General features: G+C 37.9%; 3 protein-coding genes across 3 annotated transcripts; all 3 read right to left on the reverse strand.

Annotated features, from left to right (window-relative positions):
- Positions 1 to 15: 15 nt before the first annotated feature.
- gprin1 (G protein regulated inducer of neurite outgrowth 1) lies at positions 16 to 3,130 on the reverse strand. The gene is made up of 2 exons (XM_082177679.1): positions 2,884 to 3,130; positions 16 to 2,467 (listed from the first exon to the last, which is right to left on the reverse strand). Exon 2 carries the CDS (start codon positions 2,381 to 2,383, stop codon positions 785 to 787), a length of 1,599 nt encoding a protein of 532 aa, XP_082033805.1. The 5' UTR covers positions 2,384 to 2,467; positions 2,884 to 3,130; the 3' UTR covers positions 16 to 784.
- A 3,779-nt stretch (positions 3,131 to 6,909) lies between these two features.
- adirf (adipogenesis regulatory factor) lies at positions 6,910 to 8,647 on the reverse strand. The gene is made up of 3 exons (XM_082177331.1): positions 8,553 to 8,647; positions 7,405 to 7,467; positions 6,910 to 7,030 (listed from the first exon to the last, which is right to left on the reverse strand). The coding sequence occupies exons 1-3, from the start codon at positions 8,629 to 8,631 to the stop codon at positions 6,927 to 6,929; spliced, it is 246 nt and encodes an 81-aa protein (XP_082033457.1). The 5' UTR covers positions 8,632 to 8,647; the 3' UTR covers positions 6,910 to 6,926.
- A 933-nt stretch (positions 8,648 to 9,580) lies between these two features.
- Positions 9,581 to 23,452, reverse strand: sncb (synuclein, beta). The gene is made up of 6 exons (XM_082177344.1): positions 23,292 to 23,452; positions 22,358 to 22,488; positions 18,725 to 18,754; positions 17,775 to 17,893; positions 12,213 to 12,299; positions 9,581 to 10,519 (listed from the first exon to the last, which is right to left on the reverse strand). The coding sequence occupies exons 2-6, from the start codon at positions 22,476 to 22,478 to the stop codon at positions 10,490 to 10,492; spliced, it is 387 nt and encodes a 128-aa protein (XP_082033470.1). The 5' UTR covers positions 22,479 to 22,488; positions 23,292 to 23,452; the 3' UTR covers positions 9,581 to 10,489.
- Positions 23,453 to 25,155: the final 1,703 nt, after the last annotated feature.

Raw genomic sequence — 25,155 nt, forward strand, 5'->3', positions numbered from 1 at the left:
CAAGTTTTTGCTTTTCCCTTGTAAAGATTATTTATTTTCAAAACTATTCACTTCACAGCTCTCACAACATTCACGAAACATCACACAGAATGTAAGGCTTGAAGGTGTGTTTGTTACGAGTGTGCTGAGCTGAACTGCAAAAACAAGACAAATCCATGTAATATTACAGGGTTATACAAAAGCCAATAGAAAAAGAAGAATCTGAAACCCATAAAGAACACCAAACATTTGTCACAGTCAAAAAATCAGAGACGTCATCTATTACATGTTGCCAGAAACACCAAGAATTTCTAGGGTAATTTTTGTCTAACACACAGTACTTGATACTGTCACTCTATAAATGTATTCTACCACTCCTTAAATATACATGGTGAATTCATATACATGTTTGAAATATAGAAATTTTAAAGGTAAAATTATTTGTGTAAAATATTGTAAAAGGGCACTTTAAAAGTGATCCTCACTGACCACAACAACATCAGGGTGGCATGGTCTTGACAGAAGCAAGCAAATATACACTCATAGCAACATAAACTGGAAGGAGCCATTTTAAAGTCAAAGTGCGAGGAGAAATCAAGACGACTGTAATTGTTTGCAGTGAATACAAACTAAACCAAAAATGTTGATTATCCATACAGGGACTTATTGTGGCGCAGTGTCATTTTTAAATGTCTTAAGAATGTTAAAGGGGTGTATTATCGAACAAAACCCAATCCTGTGCACGGCCAAAGTGCACAAAGCTGGGAGAGATTGTCTCAAGATGATTTCCACTTTCATGCCTTTCTTAGTTTTCCTCATCTTGACGTGGTCTTGAACAACAACTTGGTCGCCGGACGTTCCTGAACCACTGGCGAAAATGATTCTGTCGACGGCCGCCGCTCTGCACCGTCTTTTCCTCCTTTTGTTCTTTGGCCGGGCTGCTTTCACCGGGGTCTGGGATGGGGGGTGGACTGGAAGGCATCGTTGTAGATGTTTCAGTCAGATCCGCTGGCAGATCATCTGTCAGGGCAGGCAAGGCCGGAGGTTGTTTATTTTGCTTCTTTACCTGTTTCTCCAGGTGTTTCTGGATAGCTGTACCCAGCACTGCCACCTCCACCACTGCACCATACACCTCCCAAGTCATTCCCTTTTCGTCCCAGCTCACCTCCTGCACGGGTTCTGGAGCTTCCTCTGGCACCACCCCGATCCGTGGTTCCGGCTCTGGGATAACCTCAGGTGCGGTCAGAGTAATCGGGCTCATGGGAGCTGTGGCAACTGAACGTACTTCCACCTGCAAGCCCACCTGCAACTCTGCATCTTTGGTCTGGGCCAACTCTGTACTACACTTGTTGGCGAGTTTTCCAAAGGTGCTCGGAAAAATGAACGTTGCAGAGCCCTCGGGAGGAGTCATGGGGCTGGTGGCCACTGATTGGTACATCACTTCCAGACTGACCTGGGTTTGCACATGCTGTGCGCGTCCAGGTGACCGAGTCACGCCAAGCGTCTCTTGCGCTGGCCGTACGGCATTCCTGGAGTCAGTCGATTCGATTTTCTCCAGTTTTACTTCTACGTCTTTAGGCTGTATGGACTGATCTGTCAGACTGCAGACATTCACTTCCACAGAGGCCTTTGTGTTAGCATGTGTGCTACTTGCGTCTGTTTTCTGAGGGGTGCTTGAACCTTTTCTCCCAGAGTTTGTCTCATTGCTACTATCCCCAGGATCTCCAGGCAATCTTGGTTCTTCATTGGTGGTATTCTGCTCAGTTGATGCATTGCTTATCACGTTGGTCTTCTGAACTTGACTGACCTCAATCATGTTGACCACCACGATGGAACCATCGAGACTCTCTTCCTCAGTCGCTCCTCCACCCTCAACGGAAGAGGCAGTCTCGGGTTCAGTAGGGCAGCTGGAAGTCGTCTGCTCCCCAAACTCCTCATCCTCCTCATCCTCCAATATACAGTCATGATTGGTCACCAGTATGGTGATCTCCTGATTAATCTCCTGGTCAAGGTTTTGTCGGCCAAGCGCCAAGCATATCTTATCTGCTTGTTCCTCTACTCGGTTGACACACCTCTCTTGTTTGCACGTTGACTCAGGTGGCTTATTGCTCTCTACTGCTGTTTGAGTGGAAGGTAAATCTTCTTCTAATCGCTGCTCATGTGGAATTACTGACTTGATCTGATCTGATGTAACCTCTGGGTCGGGTTGTTCCTGGATGCTGTCGCAGATCTCCTCTTGGATTGGGATCCCTGGGTTTTCAGATGCTTTTGACAGGTTTTCGTCAGTTACGGTGTCATTCATAAGGGGCGAATAGTCAATACTTCTGTCATCCGTGTTTAAACTTGAGCTGGTCCCTGAGCCAACTTTCCAAACTTCACTTTCTGTCAGAACAGGACCCTCCATGGGTTTAGAGATGAGTTTGTGTTGATCCGAGAGAAGGGCAGGAAAATGTCTGAGCTTCACGGTCTCACACCACTGATGGTTTTGCTGGAAAACATTTACATAAATGCATTAGTGCATTAATGTTGGTGCAATTAAAAAAAAATGGCACTTGACTTGCATTAATGATAGCATACTCATTTTATTTGAAAACATATTACATTAGATAAAATTCATATCAAATCATATTGTTTAGTAATGATCTCAGACACTGACAAAAATCATAATTTCTGTTCTTGTCTAAACTTCAGCCTTATAATACTTAAGAAAGGAAAAATTGTATCAGTTGTCAATAAGTCGATTCCTTTTTTTATTCCTAAAAAAGAGAGATCCAATAATGTCATAGCTGTCTGATTCGGTTCATCCACACACAGAGAACTTGCTCGGTAACAGTACACTCTAAAACCAAAACTACGACGACACACAATGAGACAGTTATTGAAAAACACCCCAACGACACATACCTCAACTGCACGACAGATCAAAAGCAGTATCCATATTTTGAAAGATTTCACAGCCAAAGCATGTCTTCACACTCCAAGCTCCTCTTTTAGGTGCTCGAAATCAGAGGCAGGCTGTAGATGGTTTGTTTTCCAGAAGAATCTCAGTGGATGGTGGTCCTTGGATTTCACTTTGGCTGCGAGTACTGAAAGCTTCTGATTTTTAGTTTCCCTGGAAACCAGACTCAACCTGGCAGTGAGTGGTAATGAAATGACAGAGTATCCCTAGCTTTATGATCAGAAGCAAATCATGATTAAAATAGTTTTTTTTCTTTTCTTTTTTTCCCTTTTTTTAAAGGGGGGGGGGGGGGGGGGGTGTAGAGTCACACATGGCTCTTATGTAATAAAAAATCAAATGAAACAAATTTACTTTGGAAGACAAGACACTAAAAGGGAGCACCGGTAATGGTTTTGTGATCTCTGGAACTTTTTCTTTTGAAATATATAGAATGAACTCATATTTTCAACATGTCACAGGAGACAAATCACTGTAAGTGTAAAGTGCTGGACAATCAATGTAGGTCACTATGCTGATGCCATGATGTATTAGATTATCTTCAAATTAATATTCTTTCAATTTTATTGAACAGTATGCAAGTTTAAGGCTGAATGGTAACTATAAAACGGCTTTTCCCAGGTGTTTTTGGATTCATGTATGTGGTCGCATACATTGCACCTCACCATACCGTGGATTGTGTTCTGGAGAGCTCTATTCTATCGCCTATGTTCTCACCATAGAAATCGAGGGCTTTTGCCAATTGCACGCACCCGCAGAATATTTGTTGCCTAGCAACCAGCCATGTACATGCAGGGGGGAGGGGGGTGACTGTGCTCATGGTAATGGGGGGGGGGGGGGGGGGGGTGTTCAAAAAACACATGCCATATTTTGATAACAACAGGATGCAGGCAAATGATGAGGAGGAGGAGGAGGTGGATAGGGATGTAAAGATGATGGGGGGTGTGGAGGTGGAGATTATGCCACAAGTTGTGGAGATCAACTGTAAAATAAGTCGCGGTGAGAAACCTTTCCTCAGGATGAAACTGTTTGACATTTGCGTCTACCACAGATATGAACACTAATGGGTACATCTTGTCTGCTTACATCTTCAGGGAATTTCCATTAATAAACAGTTCAGGATATTTGTTTCCATGTAGCTTTTATAGACACCTACACAATCTGGCACTGATAAGTGATTTTTCTTGATTTTTCATGCCATAAATGCAAAATAAACATTCTTTGTTATATTTGTGTTTTAAAGGAACTGAACTGAAAATATAAACCAAAAAGAATCTATAGATTATTCTTCCTTGCAGCTGCATGAAATCGTACCAAGTCTGTTCTACACCATATCGTTATTATGGGCTCACTGGCTGGCAGGTTTCACATAAAGTGCCTGACACAAAGCATATCTGCTCTTGAACTTTGCAAGAAATAGGCCTATTCTACTCATACATTTTAAGGGTAAGAGGGGTTCATTCTCAGCAGTTTCTCATTGAATATATAGGCTGCGTTTACACCAAAAAAATCCACTTTTTTACTCACATCTAATTACAAATAGAAATTTGTTGCATGCATGTAAACACAAAAATCCGCACAAGAGGTGATTTTTCGCATCCATTTTGAGCCACTTCCAAATGTGTTTTAAATCAGATACATATTAGGAATTGCACAGACTAGTCGACTTTAAGCTTGATATCGACTAGTCACTGATCATGGCCTATCCTCGGAGGGCGCAACAGGATAAGAAATCTTTGTTGTCCACTTTTACACTCCCTTTCCAACAGTTAAAATTACAAATAAATGCATACTTCGAGAGCGCTCCACAAGATATGTTTGATTATACTATCTGGATGCTCAAAATAGATCGGATGAATGCACATTTTAAACAGTTTATTGTACACGTAAGTTAATCGCAGATATAAACTAATGCGCTGCTGCATTGTAACCATAGAGATTGTAACACACACATACAGACAGTAGCTCGCACATCACATGAAGATCGTGCGCGCCGCACACAGAAACATTCAGTTGCGCAGAAATGTATTGTCAACATTGCTTAAAACTGAAACGTTCTAGCATATTTTTCTTAGTAACCCACAGATTCACTATTAATAGAGAGACGCTGCACAGGTAGAACACACTCAATCACTTTCTCATTAATGCATTCATATAAATGTGTTTATACTCTATTATACTAAATGTGTTATATAAAACATCATAAATATATCTTTACTGTGCTACTTTATCAGTGTCTGATTTAGAACGAACAGAAATCTGTGAGAAATATAATGGCCCCAAAGACAAAAGAACTGATAAAAATAAGTGCTTATGTAGGAGGAATAGCCCTGTGGGCAGCGCTGTATGAGTTGCAATTTGCAAAGAGTTTAATAAAAAGTTAAAGGAACCGTATGTCAGATTGTGGCCAAAACTGGTACTGCAATCACTTTCAAATTACTGTAGAGCGGTGTATCCCCTCCCCCCCACGTTGCCAGTTAGGCTGCAGGATCCAGCAGGAACGTAGGCTGCTACAAGGAGCTTCCAATGGCAAGTGACGAGTCCTACACAGTAAGTCTTTTTTCGGACTTTGTCACGACGTATTTCGGATTCATAACGAGGTCTTTTAGGATTCGTAACGTTAGATATTTTTTATCCGACACGTTTGTAGCTGCAGCTGTGGTAACTAGAGCAGAGCTGGCAACCCGGATGCCAAAACACTACTGACTTCGTGATTGGTAGATAGGTGGAGGGTGGAGCTTCAGGCCAAAACACAACATGACAACATCAACATCAGTTAAGGGCTGCAACTTCACTTTTAAATGGAAATATCCTGGCCGGACTACTGTTGTCAGTGATATAAGTATTTGAAATGAACATGATTTCTTAATGTCTAGTGACATATCAGGGCCATTTTATGATTAATTGAAATACATTTCTTACATACTTTAATGTTATATATTTTGGTTACATTTGTGAGTTAATAAAAATATAACTGGTTGTGTAAACTTGGCACATAATATCTAAATATCGATAAATCAATCAATATAGCCCTGAATCGAATCAAATCGTATCGCATTTTTTTGAGGTAGCCTTAATCGGCATCGTATCGCTGGTTGAGAGAATCGATATCATATCGTATCATGATGAACTGTCCGATTTACACCCCTAGTCTCAAGTGAATGTAAACAGGGTGGACAAAAATTCGGATATGGTCAAAAGATTTAAGACTTGCAGTGTAAACGCAGCCTAACGAGTTAATCTACAGGGCAAATACATCCATAATAAAGGTGTTTCTTTTCAACTAAATGAGTTTTTTAAAAACATCTAAAGGATGTCCATTGCAATGCTTTATTGCAGTTTCACTGAACTGATAAAGACTGATTTTAAGACGTGCAACACATTTGAAACAGGATGCGTAAGTAGGTGAGTAGCAGCCATCACGTTGCACGTACATTTAAGGGGTTATTGTTCGTAATCAAAAACATCATCTCTTGACATCCACAGGAATACTGAATAGCAGGAACTGCCCTAAGGCACTTTTGAATGAAAGTTCTTTCACTGTGGACTATCTGTGTTATGTTGCCATAGCAACAGTTCACCACCCCCTCCTCTGATACACCCCCCCCCCCCCCCCCCCCCCCCGTGACGTGGGAGCTGAGAAAAATAATAGAAGGTTTTACTAAGAAAGTGAACATGTTCTTGCATACTCTATAATCACATCGTATTACACTAGAATATAAATGCAGGATGGATATACAGAGACACTGCAGCAGTTGAACGGAATGTATCGTGTATTTTGAAAGCATATGCATCTTTGAACAGGATCAACAACTAAACTCAAATGAAATCTTTAGGCATAGTCCGCATTGCAACTGCAGATGAAATAAAGCCAGTACATTTGCAAATTTGCTAATTATTATTATTATTATTTTACAATTTAATTCACAAAGTTTAAAGTTGAATCTATTCTGATAAGAAGGAATGTCAAATTGGTTGGGCAGTGCAGCATTTATTTAGAACTCATTTTTTGTCCGAACTCCTTTATGGTGTCTGATGCTTTCCCTGCAGCGGTGCCTATAGCAGACTGTGTTTGTCTGGACGCCTCCTCAGCAGCTGTTTGTACACACACACACACACACACACACACACACACACACGCACACGCACACGCACACGCACAGAGAGAGATCCGTCAGGGACGCATTTACAAACATTTTCTTCATACAACATACAAATAAATTGATAGAGATAAGCAAAACAATACAATACAATTTTAGATTGAAGACATTATGGCAATGATGACATGATGTGGCAATGACGAATGGCAATTATGCACAGAATATTCTGTGTGCAGTACAATATGATTGTAGATGTTTTGCATACACTGACTGTACACAAGCTGTAATATCAAGCACATCCACACTTAAGAGCATCTTTATCTCTGTACAGATGTATAGAAGATTCGTGAGCTGGCAGCTTTCTCTTACCTATACTGGTGGTTTCTTTGGCGGACTCTGCCACCTGGTGCACGACATCTTGCGATGCCTGAACTGAAATAACATTATCAAATATGCTGGATGTTTTTCATGCGCACTGGGGAAAAAGTCTCTCAAAAAGCAGTATCTAAAAATTACATTAACGCATGGTGAAATGGACTAGGCCTACAATAAATAGAATGATAATAATTATAAAATTAAATAAAAAATGTTGGTTTCACTTTATTTTGATGGTCCCTTTAACACATTCTGTTGACTATATGTAACATTGCACCTACATGTCAACTAACTCTCATTAGAGTGTTAGTAGAGTATTAGTAGACTGGTAGGGATAGGGTTAAATAGGTTGACGTACTTGCAAAATAACTTATAGTCAGTAGAGTGTCTGTTGGGGAGCATCACAATAAAGAGTTATCAGATATTAAGCAGACAGTCTACTAATACTCTAATGAGAGTTAGTTGACATGTAGTTGCAAAGTTACTTATAGTCAACAGAATGTTCAAAAAGGACCATCACAATAAAGTGATACCTAATTTTTTAACAAATGTTTTACATTTTAATTATTTGAATATGCTTAACTTTGCTAACTTAGTTAAATTAATGGCAAAGCAAATATCGTTTTTTTTTTTTCTGCCATCAATCAGTGTGTATTATTTAAAACTCACAAATTCTAAGCTTTATAAATTCCCAAAAAATAATTTATTCTGAAATGCACAATATCTTTACAATTTACTCAAGCAGTTTTATTTTACTCAATTATTTAATTTAATTTGACGGAAATATGTCATATAATTGAAATATGCAAATCTTAAAAACAGAGAATTTTTTGATGCTGTAATCCTGTCACTATTTTATGAAATCTTGTAAAACAAATGTAAAACATGTTCAAATCAAATTATTAAAATTATAGTTAAAATAAATAAATAATAAAATAATACATGAAAACATAAATCAACAATAAAAAGTTAGATAATTAAATGTTTAAATAAAACATCCTGATGGTCAAAGTTCTTTCAAATCTATGTGTGGCACAATAAAACACAAATGAGGTAAATTAGACAGCTGTTCTTTCTTAAACTAAAAATGAACGTTACCAAACATAATCAATGACAGATGAACAGTGTGCATCCATTAGTACCTGCACTGTCAGTGACGCCTTTAGTGGCTGACTGTGTTGTGTTCTTCAGCCCCTCCAGAGACTTCTTAAAGGAAGCCATGATACTGAGCACATACACTCACAGTCCTACCGGCTCGGCGTAAGAGGGATGCTGCCAGCAGGCCCTTAAATACCCTCTGCTGCCGGAGGGCACCACATTCTGTTGTTATAACACGAGCTAATCCATCAATGGTGCCCGGCTTATACAGGTATGCCAGCTATTCAGCTATTGCACCGTCCTGATTCTGCTGGGCTCAGCATGTCTGTATAGAGCACTACATTCTGAGACACAGCCAGACTTCCTGTTGATGAGAGACAGGAGGATAGGGCTCTCTGGATGTAATATATTATTCTGGAAGCCAAAAGATGGACACACTTAAGATATACAAGTGCCTTTGCATTGTGCTGTATAAGAAAATAGCGAACTAAGTGGTAGTAGATCATTATTACAAGTACTTTTAACATTCATGTGTGACTTAAGTGTCCAAAAATGCTGAGGTGCTGTAAATCAAAATAGTGTTGCATATTTTCACTCTTAAATAGAAACTTAAAGGGTTCTGTCAGGCACTTCATATAGGCTATAGAACCTTTAGGGGTTCCCTAATTGGAATAATTTTTATGGATTTAGATTGAATTAATTAATTTTGTTTTGGTTCATTTCAAATTTTATGAATGAAACAGCATGTAAAAATACTTTATCACAATAGAAAAAAACAAAACAAATAACATGTTAAACAGGAAAGCACTATGCAATAATTTAAGATGTTTCTCCTTACATATAACTTTTTGGCATAAAGGCTTCTTATTGAGTCAATGGCGTTTTGGGGGCCTGAAAATGCAAACTTTTGAAAACATGTTTCAAAGTGTACGTTTTTGAAACCTATACCGTTATCGTCTCCGTGTAAACTACAAAAACACGAGTTTATGGAAACAGTGGCGTCATGCGCATGCGTTTTACGCGTTCAGTCTGTAGGCGTTTCTTTACAAAGCAACATCGCCATCTACTGGTCTGGCAGCTTAATACAACGTTTTTAATCGTTTTTGTGGATGTGAACAGAGATAATTAAAAAAATGCAAAACACAAAGGAAAACATTTCTGTTTTTAGCACATCATTGTTGTGTAAACGTACCCTTTCGGGGAAAGAAAGAGAAAAGATTTCTTTTGTTTGTTTTCTTTATATACAGAGGATTCACTGTCTTGAATGACACAGAAACCTTAATATTGACATTTCCAGCATTGTAAAGCACATATTGACCTGACATCCATAAACATCTCAAGACACTTTACACTAACTTTAAAATCTCCAGTACACAAACGCATACATACCCACAGATACAAATTGCCCAATTCTAACAAATAATCCACTGGAATGATATCACAAGCAACTATAAAGTTACAACGTATAAAACTCTTACTTCAGAAACATTAAATAAATAACTTGCTTCAATATTAAATAAAAAATAAAAGTAGAATCCCACAAACAGGCATTGCACACAGCTATATATAATATCATATTTACCCGAAGATATTTGAACCCCCAATATGCTATTGGAAGATCTGAAACATCTATTACACGTATAGAAATGCAGTACAAGTACAAAGAGTCACAATGGGAGGGCAGGTCTCGTTTCATTGGGAGGGAGTCAAGGAAACGAGACAGAGCGCCCTCCGGCAGTCAGCGTAGAGCTACATCCAACACGTTACCGTCAGAACATGACATTTACAATAGATCATAATAAAAGTATATATCTGATAGGAAGAACATTTCTCGGCAGGATTAACTGGAATATATATTTATGTTTTTTGTTTTGTTTTTCTCTTTTTTTTTGCAACAGGGTTTATTGTGTTTAGAATTTGTACTTGTTATTGATATAAACTTTTTGTGCTGCTGGCTGGACTTGGACTTGGAATGTGTAGTTTATGCCTCTGGCTCATAATCTTGGTTGTCCTGTGAGTAGAAACAGAAAAATGACATTTTGTAAAAATGAGAAGAATAGCAAAAATAGCCAAAAGGCCGTGGAACTTGATTTCAACAAGGAAAGGAGCTTGCATATATAATGGTGGAAGATTTCTTACAAAAATACTTTGTTTTAATGCATTGTTTTAATGAACCGTAAAGTGCTACCAGCTTCATTTTTATTCTTTTGTTTGATTTGTTTTTGAATTTTTCTACAATATACTTTTCACTGTAATTAAACTGAATGCAAACAGAAACAATATTACAATATTAATAAAAATCACATTTCTTTAATAATATCTAACATATAGGTTTTGATTAGCCCAAAGGAACATATTTAGACAAAAATTTATAATTTTAAAATTAGTGTTATTTTTTTACACATTGGGTTCTCTAGGATCCTACACAAAGTAAATTTCAACAGAATACGATGGTTAACTACATCTCATCATGATGCTTTTCCTATGGCATTGATTTTTTAAAGGGAAAGTTCACTCAAACATTTTAATTCTGCCATCATTTACTCAACCTCATGTTGTTCCAAACCTGCATGAGTTTCTTTCTTCTGTTGAACACGATATTTTGAAGAATGTTAGTAACCAAACAGTTGATAGGCCCCATAGTAGGAAAAAAATATTACTATGGAAGTCAATGGCTACCATCAACTGTCTGGTTACAGACACTCTTCAGAATATCTCTTTTGTGTTCAACTGAAGAAAGAAATTCATACAGGTTTAGAACAACTTGAGGGTTAGTAAATGATGACAGAATTTTCATTTTTGGGTGAACTATCCCTTTAAGGTCTGTTGCATTGCCTTACTTCCCCCAGCAGGTGGCAGCTACAGCTTTCAGATCATAAGCATCTGATTTATTTATTTAATGAATATACTGTAAGTACAAACATCATGCTGGAGTTATATTAGTAAGGTCTGAAGATCTGACATCTAAATGTCATTATCATTTTCTGATGGCCCTGGCTGCCTGTGTGTGAGAGAGGATCTACTAGAAGAGCCCAACTCCTCAACAGGGCAGGGGAGCCTCATTTGCTACCCACAATGCAACAGGGCTTTTGATGTCACCGCCACTCCCATACAGGCACATTCAGCATGGCAGTGACAGAAGGAGGGGGGGAGGAATAGAAGAAGGAAAGGAAGCAGAAAGATGCCGAAGACACGTTTGAGAAAAATGTCTGGGATTAAATTACATATTATAATTCTGTGAAGGATGGAATGAGTGTGTGTGTGTGTGTGTGTGTAGTTTTATTAGTGTTATTTATTTTATTAATGTTAAATAGAAGGGTGATTATTAATACTGTTTTTACATGAGTCCTTTAACAAAGAAAAAGTGTACATGAAATTATTCATTATTTTATTTAAAATAATTAATGTGAGAAGAAATAGACTGTGGACTAATAAGAGACTAACTTCTTAAAATGTATTATATAATATATTATTTTTATTTAATCATCAATATAATTAACGAAATTTTATATTATATATAAATACATTTCATAAATAATATCAATTTTACAGTATCTTTTTGAATTTTATTAAATTAAATTTAACCTGGGTTCATAAAACTATACAAGCATATAGAAAACAATTTGTGAAAGTGATTTGAGATTTGACTAGTGATTTGTGTGTCTGGTAAATGTGTGTGCTACTGTGAGTGCTGATGTTTTTACCTGCTGAGTCTCGTCGTATGTCTGTCCCTCAGGGTCCACGAGACCTTCTCCCATTGGCTCCTCGGTGGCTTCCTGACCAAACTCAGGCTGTGAATACACATGTGAAACCAATGAAATAAGTCATGACATGAGAAATCCAATTTGCCCTGATCTTTTGACAAATAAGAGGTCTTTGTACCATTAAAACATTTAAAAACATTCAAACTGTCCTCTTCTTTATAAACAAAGCATTTATGTAACCAAACTCCAAAAACTGCTTGATTGGATGTTGTGGGATTTGTGACGTCACATAGGTAAATACATTATGCCTATGACTTCCTCCAGAACATGACATCATCGCACCATAGGCCCCGTTCCCAGGCATTCAGTCGCTTAACGGCTGACATTTGCCTCCACTGGATACAGTATAAAGTACAGTACAGTCAAAAGCAAATAGAACCCATTATAATCACTGATGCTGTCTACAGTGCATTCAGCATACAAATGCGCGTTCAGTTTCTGACATACTCCACGCACAAGCCTTAAATGAGCCGCCTCTTAAAACAGATCATTTCAGACAGAGGGTCAGAATGAGGGTTGAAAATGTTTTTCCACATATATACAGTATATCGATAAAAGGATCGATTTCTTTTAAAAGCACTATCACAAACAGAGGTTAAATATAAGCACCTGTCTCGTGTGCTGTTTACTGTATGTGCAATATATATTAGTGGTGTATCTTCTACTGTGCTTTAATATGCATGCTACATCTTAATATGTACCTAAGAAATGTTTTATCAAACTCCATTTTATGTCTTGCCAGAGAGAAAGAGAGACCCTCATTACCTACATACAGTATAAGTAGTTAAGATTTTCTTTACAGTTCTGGGTCAATGGAAGGTTTATTTTTAAACTGAGCTATCACAGTCAATTAGGTCATATTTCAGCGATCTACAGTCCTAATATCACAACACAGCCTGTCAAACCCTTCACGTCAATCAAGAAATTATGCTATTTGTGCTAAAACATTTTAGGATGTTTTAGGAAACTTGTTTTATCCATTCGTTACTAGAACACTCGTAAGAATAAAATAAAATAAAATAAAATATATATATATGTAAAAACTCTTTTTTTTTTAAATTAAATTTATTTATAAATTAGATTTAAATTTTAGTTGAAAAGTTCTTTGAATCAGTATTAAGTCATGTGGACACTAAAACACACAAGTGACACAGACTGGACTGTGCTATTTGTGTGTGTGTGTGTGTGTGTGTGTGTGTGTGTGTGTGTGTGTGTGTGTGTGTGTGTGTGTGTGTGTGTGTGGCACAAATGGCACTGTGAGTGTGTCTGTGTACAAGATCATTCTAGTCTACACACAAACACACACACACACACACACACACACACACAAATGGCACAGTCCAGTACAGCAACACAGTTAGCACTGACCATCCACACACTTTCGCAAGTTTCAAAACCACTAAACTATACACTCAAACCGGCCATCAAACACTTTTCTTATGACAATAACTGTCCTCCAAATGAATAGGGATGATGGCTTAACTGAATCACTAGAACACTCAGAACACACAAAATCAATGACAGCGACATAGTGTTTGTTTCTTTGTCTCCAGCAGGCTTCATGCACACACACACACACACACACACACACACACACACACACACACACACACACACACACACACACACACACACACACACACACACACACACACACACACACACACACACACACACACACACACACACACACACACACACACACACACAACTGTAAACACTGAAAGCACATATGCTGCAAGCTTCTTATGCTGCTTTTGCCTCTAAGTGATTTAAGAGATTACTGAGTCACCACAAACGACAAGACTAATTTTTAAGCCGGGTGGGGAAAATCCGGGGAAGACCACACATTTGTTGCTACTACCGCAACAGTTCAAAATCCAGCGAGCTCTGATATCAACAGTTTGTTTAAACGGAAACAGATCTACCTAAGTTTGAAGATTGGCCGACTTCTCCTCCCATTGTGCATTTTTAAGTAATATGCAAAGTGCTAAGTGACCTTGGGCAAGGTCGAGAAAGAGAGAGAGAGAGAGACGAGGGGGAGGGGAGAGCAGAGGGGGCTCAGCAGGATAGAAAGACAAAGTAAGATACAATATTCCCTGTGGGATAAGCGGCGATCCATTATGTGTCATGTGTTATGATGTGAAGGTGAGTGTGTAGGGTGTACAGCCCTCTGATAGACGGTGTTATTTTTTCTAGTGGCATGTATTTCTCATGGAATAACCCACAACTACGTCTGATGGACACACAGAAGATGTGCATGTGCATCTACTAGCGTTCACACATTTTCTAGTCTATGAATTCAAATACAATTGAGCTGAAATGGAGTAGGGTATACCTGCAAAACCAGTCTAGGACCCTAGTTTTTTGTATGTACTCTCCTTTTAGCTCCTGGCTAGCTTGGACGGAAAAAAAAATGGGCCAAGCCAAAAATGGCACAATAATTAGTGGTCTTTTAATGGTCTTAACCATTTTAATCACAAATCCCTGGTCTGGAAATTAGCAAGAATTGCACAAATACTGTAGATAAAGTAACTTAGCACGGAATAGCTTTCCCAAACATGCAGACAGCTTTTTACAGGAAGAGTCTGTGTTGTTCCACGTAATGTTAATGGCTTCAAACAGTTCATGGGTTGCAAAAATGCCTCCCAGTTGGTTTGAGTTTAATGTGAGACCAAATAGCCTGATCGACTTGCTCTCTTGGTTGACTTTGCAGTTTGAGCACGAGCATTGTCTTGTTAAAAAATAATATCTGATCATTCTTCTTTTCATTTGTGGGAAGCAAGCTATTCTGCAATATTCTCCTCTACTCCAAAAGCATTAAATGACTTTTCACAGTGAAGTATCTCATCAATATCAGCAGCTAAAAGGATCTCTTCCTCCATGCTTCACTGTGGTAGAGATGCTTTTATTATCATATTTCTCACCAGATGTTCGAAGACCGTTCTGGAGCATCACAATGTGAAACTCATGTTTCATTGTGATTCATCACTTCACACACAACTTCCCATTTTCTGCCAAAAACTTAATTCTGTCTTTGATGTTTTTCTGAGACAGCAGTGTTTTTTTTAAGTAGTGCATTTGCTTAAGCTTAGCTAATTTCCTGACCAATAATTTGTGGTTAAAACAATTAAACACTTAGGGCCCTATTTTAACGATCTGAGCGTGGTCTAAACTAAGTGCACTAATGGCCTGTCCGAATCCACTTTTGCTAGTTTAATGACGGGAAAAATGGTCAGCGCACATGGCGAATGGTCTAAAAGGGTTGTCCCGATTCTCTTAACAAGTAATGTGTGTGTTTTGGGTGTAACGTGCAATAAGCCAATCAGTATCATCTCCCATTCCCTTTAAAAGCCAGTTGCGCTCGAGCCATGGCGGATTCGTTATTTACATGGCGGAATTTGCAAGCGGAAAAACTGAATGCTTCTCTGGCGACGGAGCGCAAGGTTAAAGCGCGCGAGCAGGCCATCTACGGGAAAAAGTGGACCCGCCTATGCCTCCCAGTTCGTTTGAGGCGCATATTACTAACGCAGTCTTTAAAGCTGCAGTTGGTAACTTCTGTAAAAATTTATTTTTTACATATTTGTTAAAACTGTCATTATGTCCTGACAGTAGAATATGAGACAGATAATCTGTGAAAAAATCAAGCTCCCCAGGCTCCTCCCAGTGGTCCTATTGCCATTTGCAGAAATACACCGCTCCCGGTAAGAAACAACCAATCAGAGCCAGGAGGAGTGTCTTAGCAGTGTCAATCAAGCTCGTGTACGCGCTGATCACCCCCCTCTCTCGCACAGCGCGTACCGTCGTTCAAAATCAAGATAGCCGGTGGGCCGCGCAGCTGTGCTAATGGCGGACAAACAACTAAAACTGCCAATTTATCGAGTGGCACCAGCTCATGCAACAAAGACAGGTAAACGGAAAAAGACCGATGACGATAAACAAGCGCGTCGGAGCCCATTGACTCAGTGTCAAAGCTCTAGCCGCATAGCATACAGATAAAATGTCACGCACTGTGCAAAGCAACAATAGAAACCTGCTAATTCACTGGCTTGTCATGTTGCTGAAATAATGTACTAGCAAACCTTATTTAGCATTACACATCGCTAGAATAATTACTTAGATACTAGTGTAACGTTACTATTATTATCTTGCTAGCTATTTATAACTTATAGAAAGAGTGCAACGTTATGAAGTTACATTACATGAATTGCAAAATACGTAATGATTTGAGGACCAAGTTTGTAGTCAAAGTATGGGCAGGCCATAGTCAATATAAATCATATTGTTGATGTTTCGTCCCTACCAGTGAGAATGTGCGATAACTGTTTATCCGCCGTCATCAGTGTCTCTGCATGTTTACTAGCATGTTTTCAGGCTAAGTCAACGTTTTCTAAAAGCTCCCTACTGCAGCTTTAAACTTTACCAATGCTAGCTTGATAGTGAGTACTAAAATACATCTTATTTGTTTATATTCATAATGATAAAGTTAGATTTTTTTATTACATGTCATTCTGACATGATGTCACTGCATGCACTGCGCTCCTCTCCGCTCGTCTCAGGTAAATAATGCGTCTTCCAGCTCAGCGGTCGGAGTCGCGCGTTCATGTGTTTTGGGGGCGTGGCTTTGGAAGGAGCCCAGAAGGGAGGGGGTGGAGTGAATGGAAATAATGAGCTGTCTTTAAAACAGTCGTGAGAGGTCTACAGACACTCGATTTTTATACTTTCTTTTTCAGAGTACTTACATTTTAATTATGTATTGATATATAAATAAAGTTTAAACAAATTTGGAAAAGAAGTTTTTTAGACAATTCCTACCTACCCAACCTTTAAATAACAAAACAAAAATAGACCAGGTCTTAGTTGGTCAATGGCGCAGTCTATTTCAGTTAAAAAAGTTTCAGTCTCAAAGATGCGACCGGCACACAAATCGTTTTCAGACCAGCACGCCCATGGGCGCACAAATGGGCACAAATGCATTTGCTATTTAAACAAAGTGGCGCAGGACGTGAAAATTGTAACTACGTCGGGCTGAAACTAGCAAAAAAACCCGCGCCTGGCGCCACATTGCACCAGATGTATGATAGGCACCATTTTGTGCTTGGCCCATATATTTTTTTTCCAAAGTACGTAATATGTAAAGTATGTAATAATTTTTTTTTAGGGTATTTGTACTTTTACTTTTTAAGAACTTTTTTTTTGTGTGTGTACTTTGCCCACCACTGATTGCAGGAATATAGTATTGCAGAAATGTGACAAATCTTCAATGTTTTGTCAGGTAACCTAAAATGTCAAGTCAAGTAAAAAAAAAAAATATATATATTATGACAGTCAAACTGACTACATTTCATTACACCAACAAAACATATATATTTTTTTTTTTGATCAGGTAGAAATAGCTCAAGACGAGCTTAACCACTGAACATTTTTACAGTGATATTTTTGAAAGAATGAAAATAAAATGATAGATAAGAATAATCAATAATGATATATAAAAGAACATACGTTTAAGTCACTGGGGAACTCATCCTTCTTCACCAGGCCTGTGGCGGCGGCGATGTTTCCGGCTCCGCGCATCACAGCTCCTCCCAGCTGAGAGCCCTGCTCCTTCGTCTTCTCAGCCACTAACCGGAGATGAAACACAGACAACCCATTTCCAACACAAACACATCACTCAGAGATTCAATATTTATTTGGTGACACAAGAAATAAAATTGGTCAATTATTTAACAAAGCAACTGTTCTACACTATGTCAATGCTATGCGGCAATATGAAAATAAATGGATTTTATTCAGTAAAATAAAATTCTTTACAATTTTATATGACGGTAACACTTTACATTAAGGTTTATTATTTAACATTAGTTAACTACCTTAGTAAACCTTTGTCAAAAACTATCTCTGGATCGGATACAGAACGATGATCAAAACATACATGGAGTAGATCGAGTCCATCAACATACCCAAACCTTGCACATTTCTATAGCTCGTCCTGGGTCGACATTTCATTCGGTAACGTTAGGCAGTTTTGATTTATATGCTGTTTAATGTTGATAATTGCGTTATTTTACATATGCATCGGATTACATATGTTAACAATATAACTGTTCTTAACATGACTTACAAGAAACATACTGATTAGTAGGCATTATGCATACATAATACATTATGCACCGTCTATACAGGCTTCAAGTGATATTGAATTATTTTAAATGTGTGTCAGGTATTGTGGTTTAGAGACTTTGTGCTCACAGTAAATCATACGGAAAAACACTATGGCTTTTCTTGTTGTCCGTCTGTCCTAGACAATAACCTTCTGAAATATCACCTAGTCACAGAGCTATTTGTCTCGGTTCCACTTACTGGCTGTAAGCCATGCCCTTTGAACACATTAAATGAGACGTATCCATTATTTACAAGACAAGACTAAAGAACAGTTTGCAGAATAACCTTACCTGTTGCAACGCTGTCTTTGGTCTTGTTGCCTGCAAGCACACAAAAAAATATTGTAAAATCACTTATACCCAGCCCATTACTATATAGAAACACACATTAAATAAGTCCTCTGAAGGAACTGTGATAAGGTTGAAAGTACATGATACAGAGAGGAAAGACAATGTGAAATACAAGCCTGGAACTCCCAGAGCAGCTTCATTTAAAGGTTCACTGAAAAATCATTAGAGCTAATAGAACCTGTATCTCAGACCTGTCACCTTAACCAGCCAGCACGAGTAATACAGCTCAGGAGCACTTGGTAAGAAGGAAGTTACTACACACTGTAATGGCAAATACTACTCTGTGTCTCAGTTTGTGTATGTTTCTTACAAGTGAGAGAAGAAGAGAAATTACTCTTGAGCTAATAGATGTTTAAACTAGAGTCATTCAACCATGACTCATTAAAGCTGATATGTTTCATCTACAGCACTTGAGTCATTATAACACAAAGTCGCTTCTTAAAAGGGGAAAGACTTGGTCATGAATGCACAGTGGAACAGAAGTATCTTTTTAGATAAAAAGGGCAGATAAAAAGTGCTTTATTAGGTTTAATCTATCACTGACAGAAATGTCTGTAAACTTTTCTTTTTTTTCCATTTTATGTTTCTCAAATTTCTGTGTTTGGAATGCAGAATATACACAGTATATCATTCAAAAGTTGTAGTCAGTAATATATATACAGTAAATAGTTTTGCATTGTTACAAAATATTAATTTTTCAAATAAATGCTGTTCTTTTGAACTTTCTATTGTATTAGTTTCCACAAAAATATTAAACATAACTGTTTTCAATATTAATGATAATAAGGAATGTTTCTTGAGGATCATGTGACACTGAAGATTGGAGTAATGATGCTAGATGTAGTTTTGCCATCACAGGAAGAAATTAAATATATTAAAATAATAGTAAAGAAAATAGTTATTTTAAATTGTAATAACATTTTATAAGATTTTGGTTTTACTGTCTTTTTTAAAATAAAATAAATGTAGCTTTGATGACCATAATATATATATATATATATATATATATATATATATATATATATATTGCATTCCTATTTGCACAAACAGCAAATAAAACATAAAACAAAGTATATTGTCATTGTTTAGCAGAACATTCATTTAAAAACAAATATATATATATATATATATATATATATATATATTTTAAGTAATAGCACATCTTTTCCCAGTAAGCCACACAATCATGTATGGAGAACAAACAGTGTCGGGGCAAAAGTAAACCGCAAATATACTACTAAATATACAGCAGAGAATATACAGCTCGATATGAGGATGAGGAACCACAGAGGAAATAAATGTAAGACGGACAGGAAATTAATATCAGTGGGACAAAACGAGCCAGTGTGAGATTAACAGAGGCCACTTCCTCTTCAATCTCTCCTCAGATGGGATGGTGGCACATGTGCATGAAGGAGTGTGAGTGTGCAATTGCTGTCCAAGGTGGAACAAGAACCTATCAGATAACCGTCATCCCTCCTCCATGCGCTAACACACACTCTCATAAGGTCATTCAAGCATGGCATCCCAGGTCACCGTGCAAGCTTGTGTTCACCGCAAAGGAAACGACAGCAAGAAACCGTACAGGACGATCTGCTATGTGCTCGCAAAGCAACGCAAATGGACTTGAGATATCTGGCCTAATTGTCTCTCCCTGGGACACTGGTGGCACAGATGTGAGTTTTTTTTATGTTAAGGGATTCTATTATTCATTCAGCTCAACATCAAAACAGAGGAGTATGAATGAGTGCTGTCGCCGGGCATGAACGCGTGCACTTAAACACAAATGCCCTCTGAGTCTCCAATTACAGCAACGTCTCATCTTACTGATCAAAGCACACGGAATCAAGAAGAGCAGCCTGGAATAATTTCAGACAAGCTTAGAGAGATATATTTCCTTTCTTTCAACTCTATATAAGAATTTGGACTGTCACTCTTGTCAGTGTTTATAGAGCTCTCTGTCACGGGTGCTGTGCATATAGAGGGCTATGAGATCATGGAATTGTGTGACATGTGGCCCGTACGGCTTTTTTTCCAACCCGATAGGAGATCAGAGAGCTGCTGGATCAGATCCAGAAGTCAACCATCTCACGCGGTGTTATTTCACTCTCAAATTAGCGTGTACATTAAAGATCACCTTATAAGATCAGGTTCCATAAAATGGATTTTTCTCCGTTTACAGTTCATGTTATACTAGAATCAATATCAGTCCAGTATTTTGAGAGCTTTTAATTTTCCAGATGTAAAATCCATTGTTGATTAAACAGGCCATGTGCACTAGAGAGTGATGACAACCTCAGAAATGATATGCAAACAAGACTGTCACAGCATTTGTTGTTAGGGAAACATACTGCAGTAGGACAACTATGATCATATTTACATAAGTATTCTACTGTGAGAAATATTGGAGAGATGAGTGATGTAGTGTCACACCACAAACTACGTGCACTGGAAAACTGAACCGAGTAAGACCCTTAATATAAAAAGATAGATTATCCTGACAATACTTTACATTATTATTGTCTATAATATTGCTTGGAATATCATGACTTAATTTACTACTGTATATTTTGAAATAAATATACTTTTCTAAATATATTTTTTAAAGAAAATCCCTAATGTATTATATATATATATATATATATATATATATATATATATATATATACGTTTCCTGCAGGACCTTTGCGGACCCCTGCTGAAAACCCTCAGTTAGCCAGGGGCTTAACAATTGCTTCTAAAATGGAAAATTACTTTTTTTTTTCAACAGCAAGATTTTAGTTAAAAATAAATATTAAGTACTGAGGGAAAGAGCATATTTTCCCCAATACATTTCTGATGCTAAGGACCCCAAATATGATGATACTCTTGCGATGGACCACCTTCCAAAAATATAAAGGCAGCTATATATTTTAATGCATAACAACCCATTCATATTGTTTGAGAAACACAAGTGTTAATATATAAATAAAAAATAAAAATAAAAAAAGATTATATTTGAACAAAATGAAATATTTGGCTTTTATATTGTCAATGTATTAAGATATTCTTAAAATATTAGAATATTTAAAATATTTAAATTTAAGTCCACATTTATTTGTAGAGTGCTTTTCACAATAAATTTACAAATGTTCTGAGTAGTCTTAATCATTACTGTAGTATATTAATCATAATTCATTAGAAAATGTTCTTTTTGAATAATTTTAAGAACTAAATGTCCTTAGTGTTAAGAGACTAAACAGAGACATGAACATGCTCAAAATGCCCACAAAGTACACAAGAAATGTGGCTCTATATGGCTGTTTAAGAAAAAAAGCTCTATTAATATTAATAAGATGTGGTACATGTAAGAGGCCTGGAAAACCCCACCCAATATCCCAGCCAATCACAAAATTACACAATAGTGCCTGAACCTATAGTGATGCTCTGAGAAGAGGCAGTGAAACAGATAGCAACCCCCTCCTGGCCCTCAGGCTCTGAGCTTCATGGTCCCTCCCACTCCCACCAAGCTCACGCTTGATTCGTGATATGAATGCATAAAAAAAAAAAAGAATTATGTGCTCCATGTCTTACCCACAAACATCACGCCTTCCTTGGTCTTCTCTGCAGCCACCGCAACACCTTCCTTGGTTTTCTCTGCGGCCACTGCCATACCTTCTTTAGCTTTAGAAAGCCCCTTCATAAAAACATCCATCTTGGCCCCTCTGCATCCAAGAGAGCAAGTTATGTGGCAGCGCACAATGAAAAACAGGGTTTGTGTTGCACTGTATATGACAAATGTGGGTTAATTTGGAATTGAGAGCAAGTGTGTGTGTAATAGCAGCCTGTCAGTCGAACAAAAAGGAGTCTAATTTCCCTGAAGATAAAACGCCCAAACATGCTCACACAATGAGATGAGAACATTCACACCATCAGCTGACGTTATTATTCAGCTTTAACAGCAGGAGATGTCATCGAGATGTTCACAAACACATTACTGTTTTTACTCAAAGCTCCTAAAGCGCGTATTTTATACTAAACATCCATATGGGTCCTGAGAGACATATTTTAGTGCTTGTGTGAAATAAAAATGGCACATTGCTTTATATAGTTAATTTAAGTCATATTACAGACCGAATGCACTGCTATAATGGAGAAAATGTGTGCAGACACATTACTGACAGTGTTTCAGACAGGATATTTTAATTTAAACGCAAAAAGGAGATGGATCTAGTACTTCTCATTTACAATATGGTGTCACCTCTCCAATGTCCTCACACAGAAGAAGTGCTGGACACGACACGGGAAAAACAAAACAATTGCCCGTTTAATCATCAGGTTGCATACAACATTCAACACGCAATGTTTTAATTTTCATACAAGCGCGCGAATACTCGTTTCCATCGACGTGCACGGGGTTTTGTGTCCTTACGAGCGCACCTTTAGTATTTTCACACGATCTCGGCTCATGTTAACACGAACAACTGCGATTCAGCCTCGTAGACGTGAAATCAAAATTAAAACGTACCTTTTAAAGCACCTTCTTCGTCCTTATGCTTCAATTGCGTAGTAGATTGAAATATCGTGGAAGGAAATTTTACTCTACGATCTTGAGGTGGGCCTTCCTTTGGATGTGCTCTCAGCCAATGAGGACGAGAGGATGAGACGATCGACGTAGCTCATGGTATTGATCATGGGGGGTGTCAGTCCCCGGCTGTAATGGCCTGTGACACAGTGAGACTAATGCTGCATCCCTATCATATAAAAAGGTGACTGAGATCGTCAGGAGATGGCACGCGCGCTCAAATTGGACATCTGCTTCATACTGTACTGTCAGGAGTTATTTCATAATTTGCACTTACTCACAGAGGACGTGTGATAGTCTTCTCTTCATATCGTGTTGCATTACTGTATTATCAGGAGAGAAGTATCTATCTATCTATCTATCTATCTATCTATCTATCTATCTATCTATCTATCTATCTATCTATCTATCTATCTATCTATCTATCTATCTATCTATCTATGTATTATCAGGAGAGAAGTATCTATCTATCTATCTATCTATCTATCTATCTATCTATCTATCTATCTATCTATCTATCTATCTATCTATCTATCTATCTATCTATCTATCTATCTATCTATCTATGGCAGTATTGTGTAATATTGAGAAACTACATATGCATTGACCAAACAGAAGTGGAGGGGGAAAGACAAGTCCATCCATTTGTTTTTGTGATCGCGTGCGTGTCTTCTTTTTCTGTGGCTTAATATCGAGCTGGATGTTAAAATCAAGCTGAATGTCTAACCGTTAATTGTATTGTAAATTCAAGTCAAAATGCTGTCGATCCTGAAGGGAGGGAGTGGCCATTAGCCATTAGTCTTGCTCTCATGCATGTCTTATCGGGATTTTCTGCAAGTGATGAGTGTCGTGTCCACTGTCCATCTGCCTGAAGTGGGCGCATCGTGACTTCTGCCTCTGAAAGGCAATCGAATGGCTCGACTGGCCAATTGATTTTGTCCAAACCTGTTTAAAGTCTTGTAAAGATCAGTACCAGCTGGTGATTCAAAAGTTTTTTTAACGATCTGTCTAGAATACGTATTTTCGTCTAGGCCTAATGATGTATAGGCTAATCAAGAAAAATGTGATTTCACACATTAAAACACATCACGGGAATCGTCGTATTCTTTTTAGTGACGTAGCTCTCACACCTATGACATCAGCCGTTAACACACAAACCCTGTTTGTATGCCTATTGTGCCATCTGCTGTTTTATAGTAGTATAACATTGGTTATTCAGGAGTTTTCGCTAATTCGTTACGATTGTTGACCAGCATTAGCTGTAGACGGAAAGCAGAATTTCAGCACCGTGGACAGCGGCCTCCAAAACACAATAGTTAAACACCGGGGAGTAAAAACTCACGATATTTGGCTTTTCATAATTCACAATAAGTTAATTAAACAGCACTATGTCTTCCATGACGAAGCAGACGCAATCTTCCCAGGCTGACAAAGGGATTTCACTTTTTTTTTTTCTTTTTTTTTTTCTTACTTTATTCGACGCAACACATTTTATAATACACGGTTAACCTCATTAGTAAAAATAAATGTTCTTTATTTGCATCTATGGAACATGGAGAACATTTAACATCTGTGGAACCTTTCCATTCCACAAATGGTTAGTGGTTAGTTCTTTGGTTAGTTCTTTGGGGAAACAAAATTGGTTCTTATGGCATCGATGCCACAACATCTAAACATTTCATATTTATAATTCAATAAATTAATTACTGTAATACAGCAGTTATCGTTCCTTCAAAGTTTTGTCTCTCTCTCTCTCTCTCTCTCTCTCTCACACACACACACACACACACACACACACACACACACA

This window comes from Leuciscus leuciscus (assembly GCF_965113295.1).
Source record: "Leuciscus leuciscus genome assembly, chromosome: 8".
Taxonomy (NCBI): Eukaryota; Metazoa; Chordata; class Actinopteri; order Cypriniformes; family Leuciscidae; genus Leuciscus; species Leuciscus leuciscus.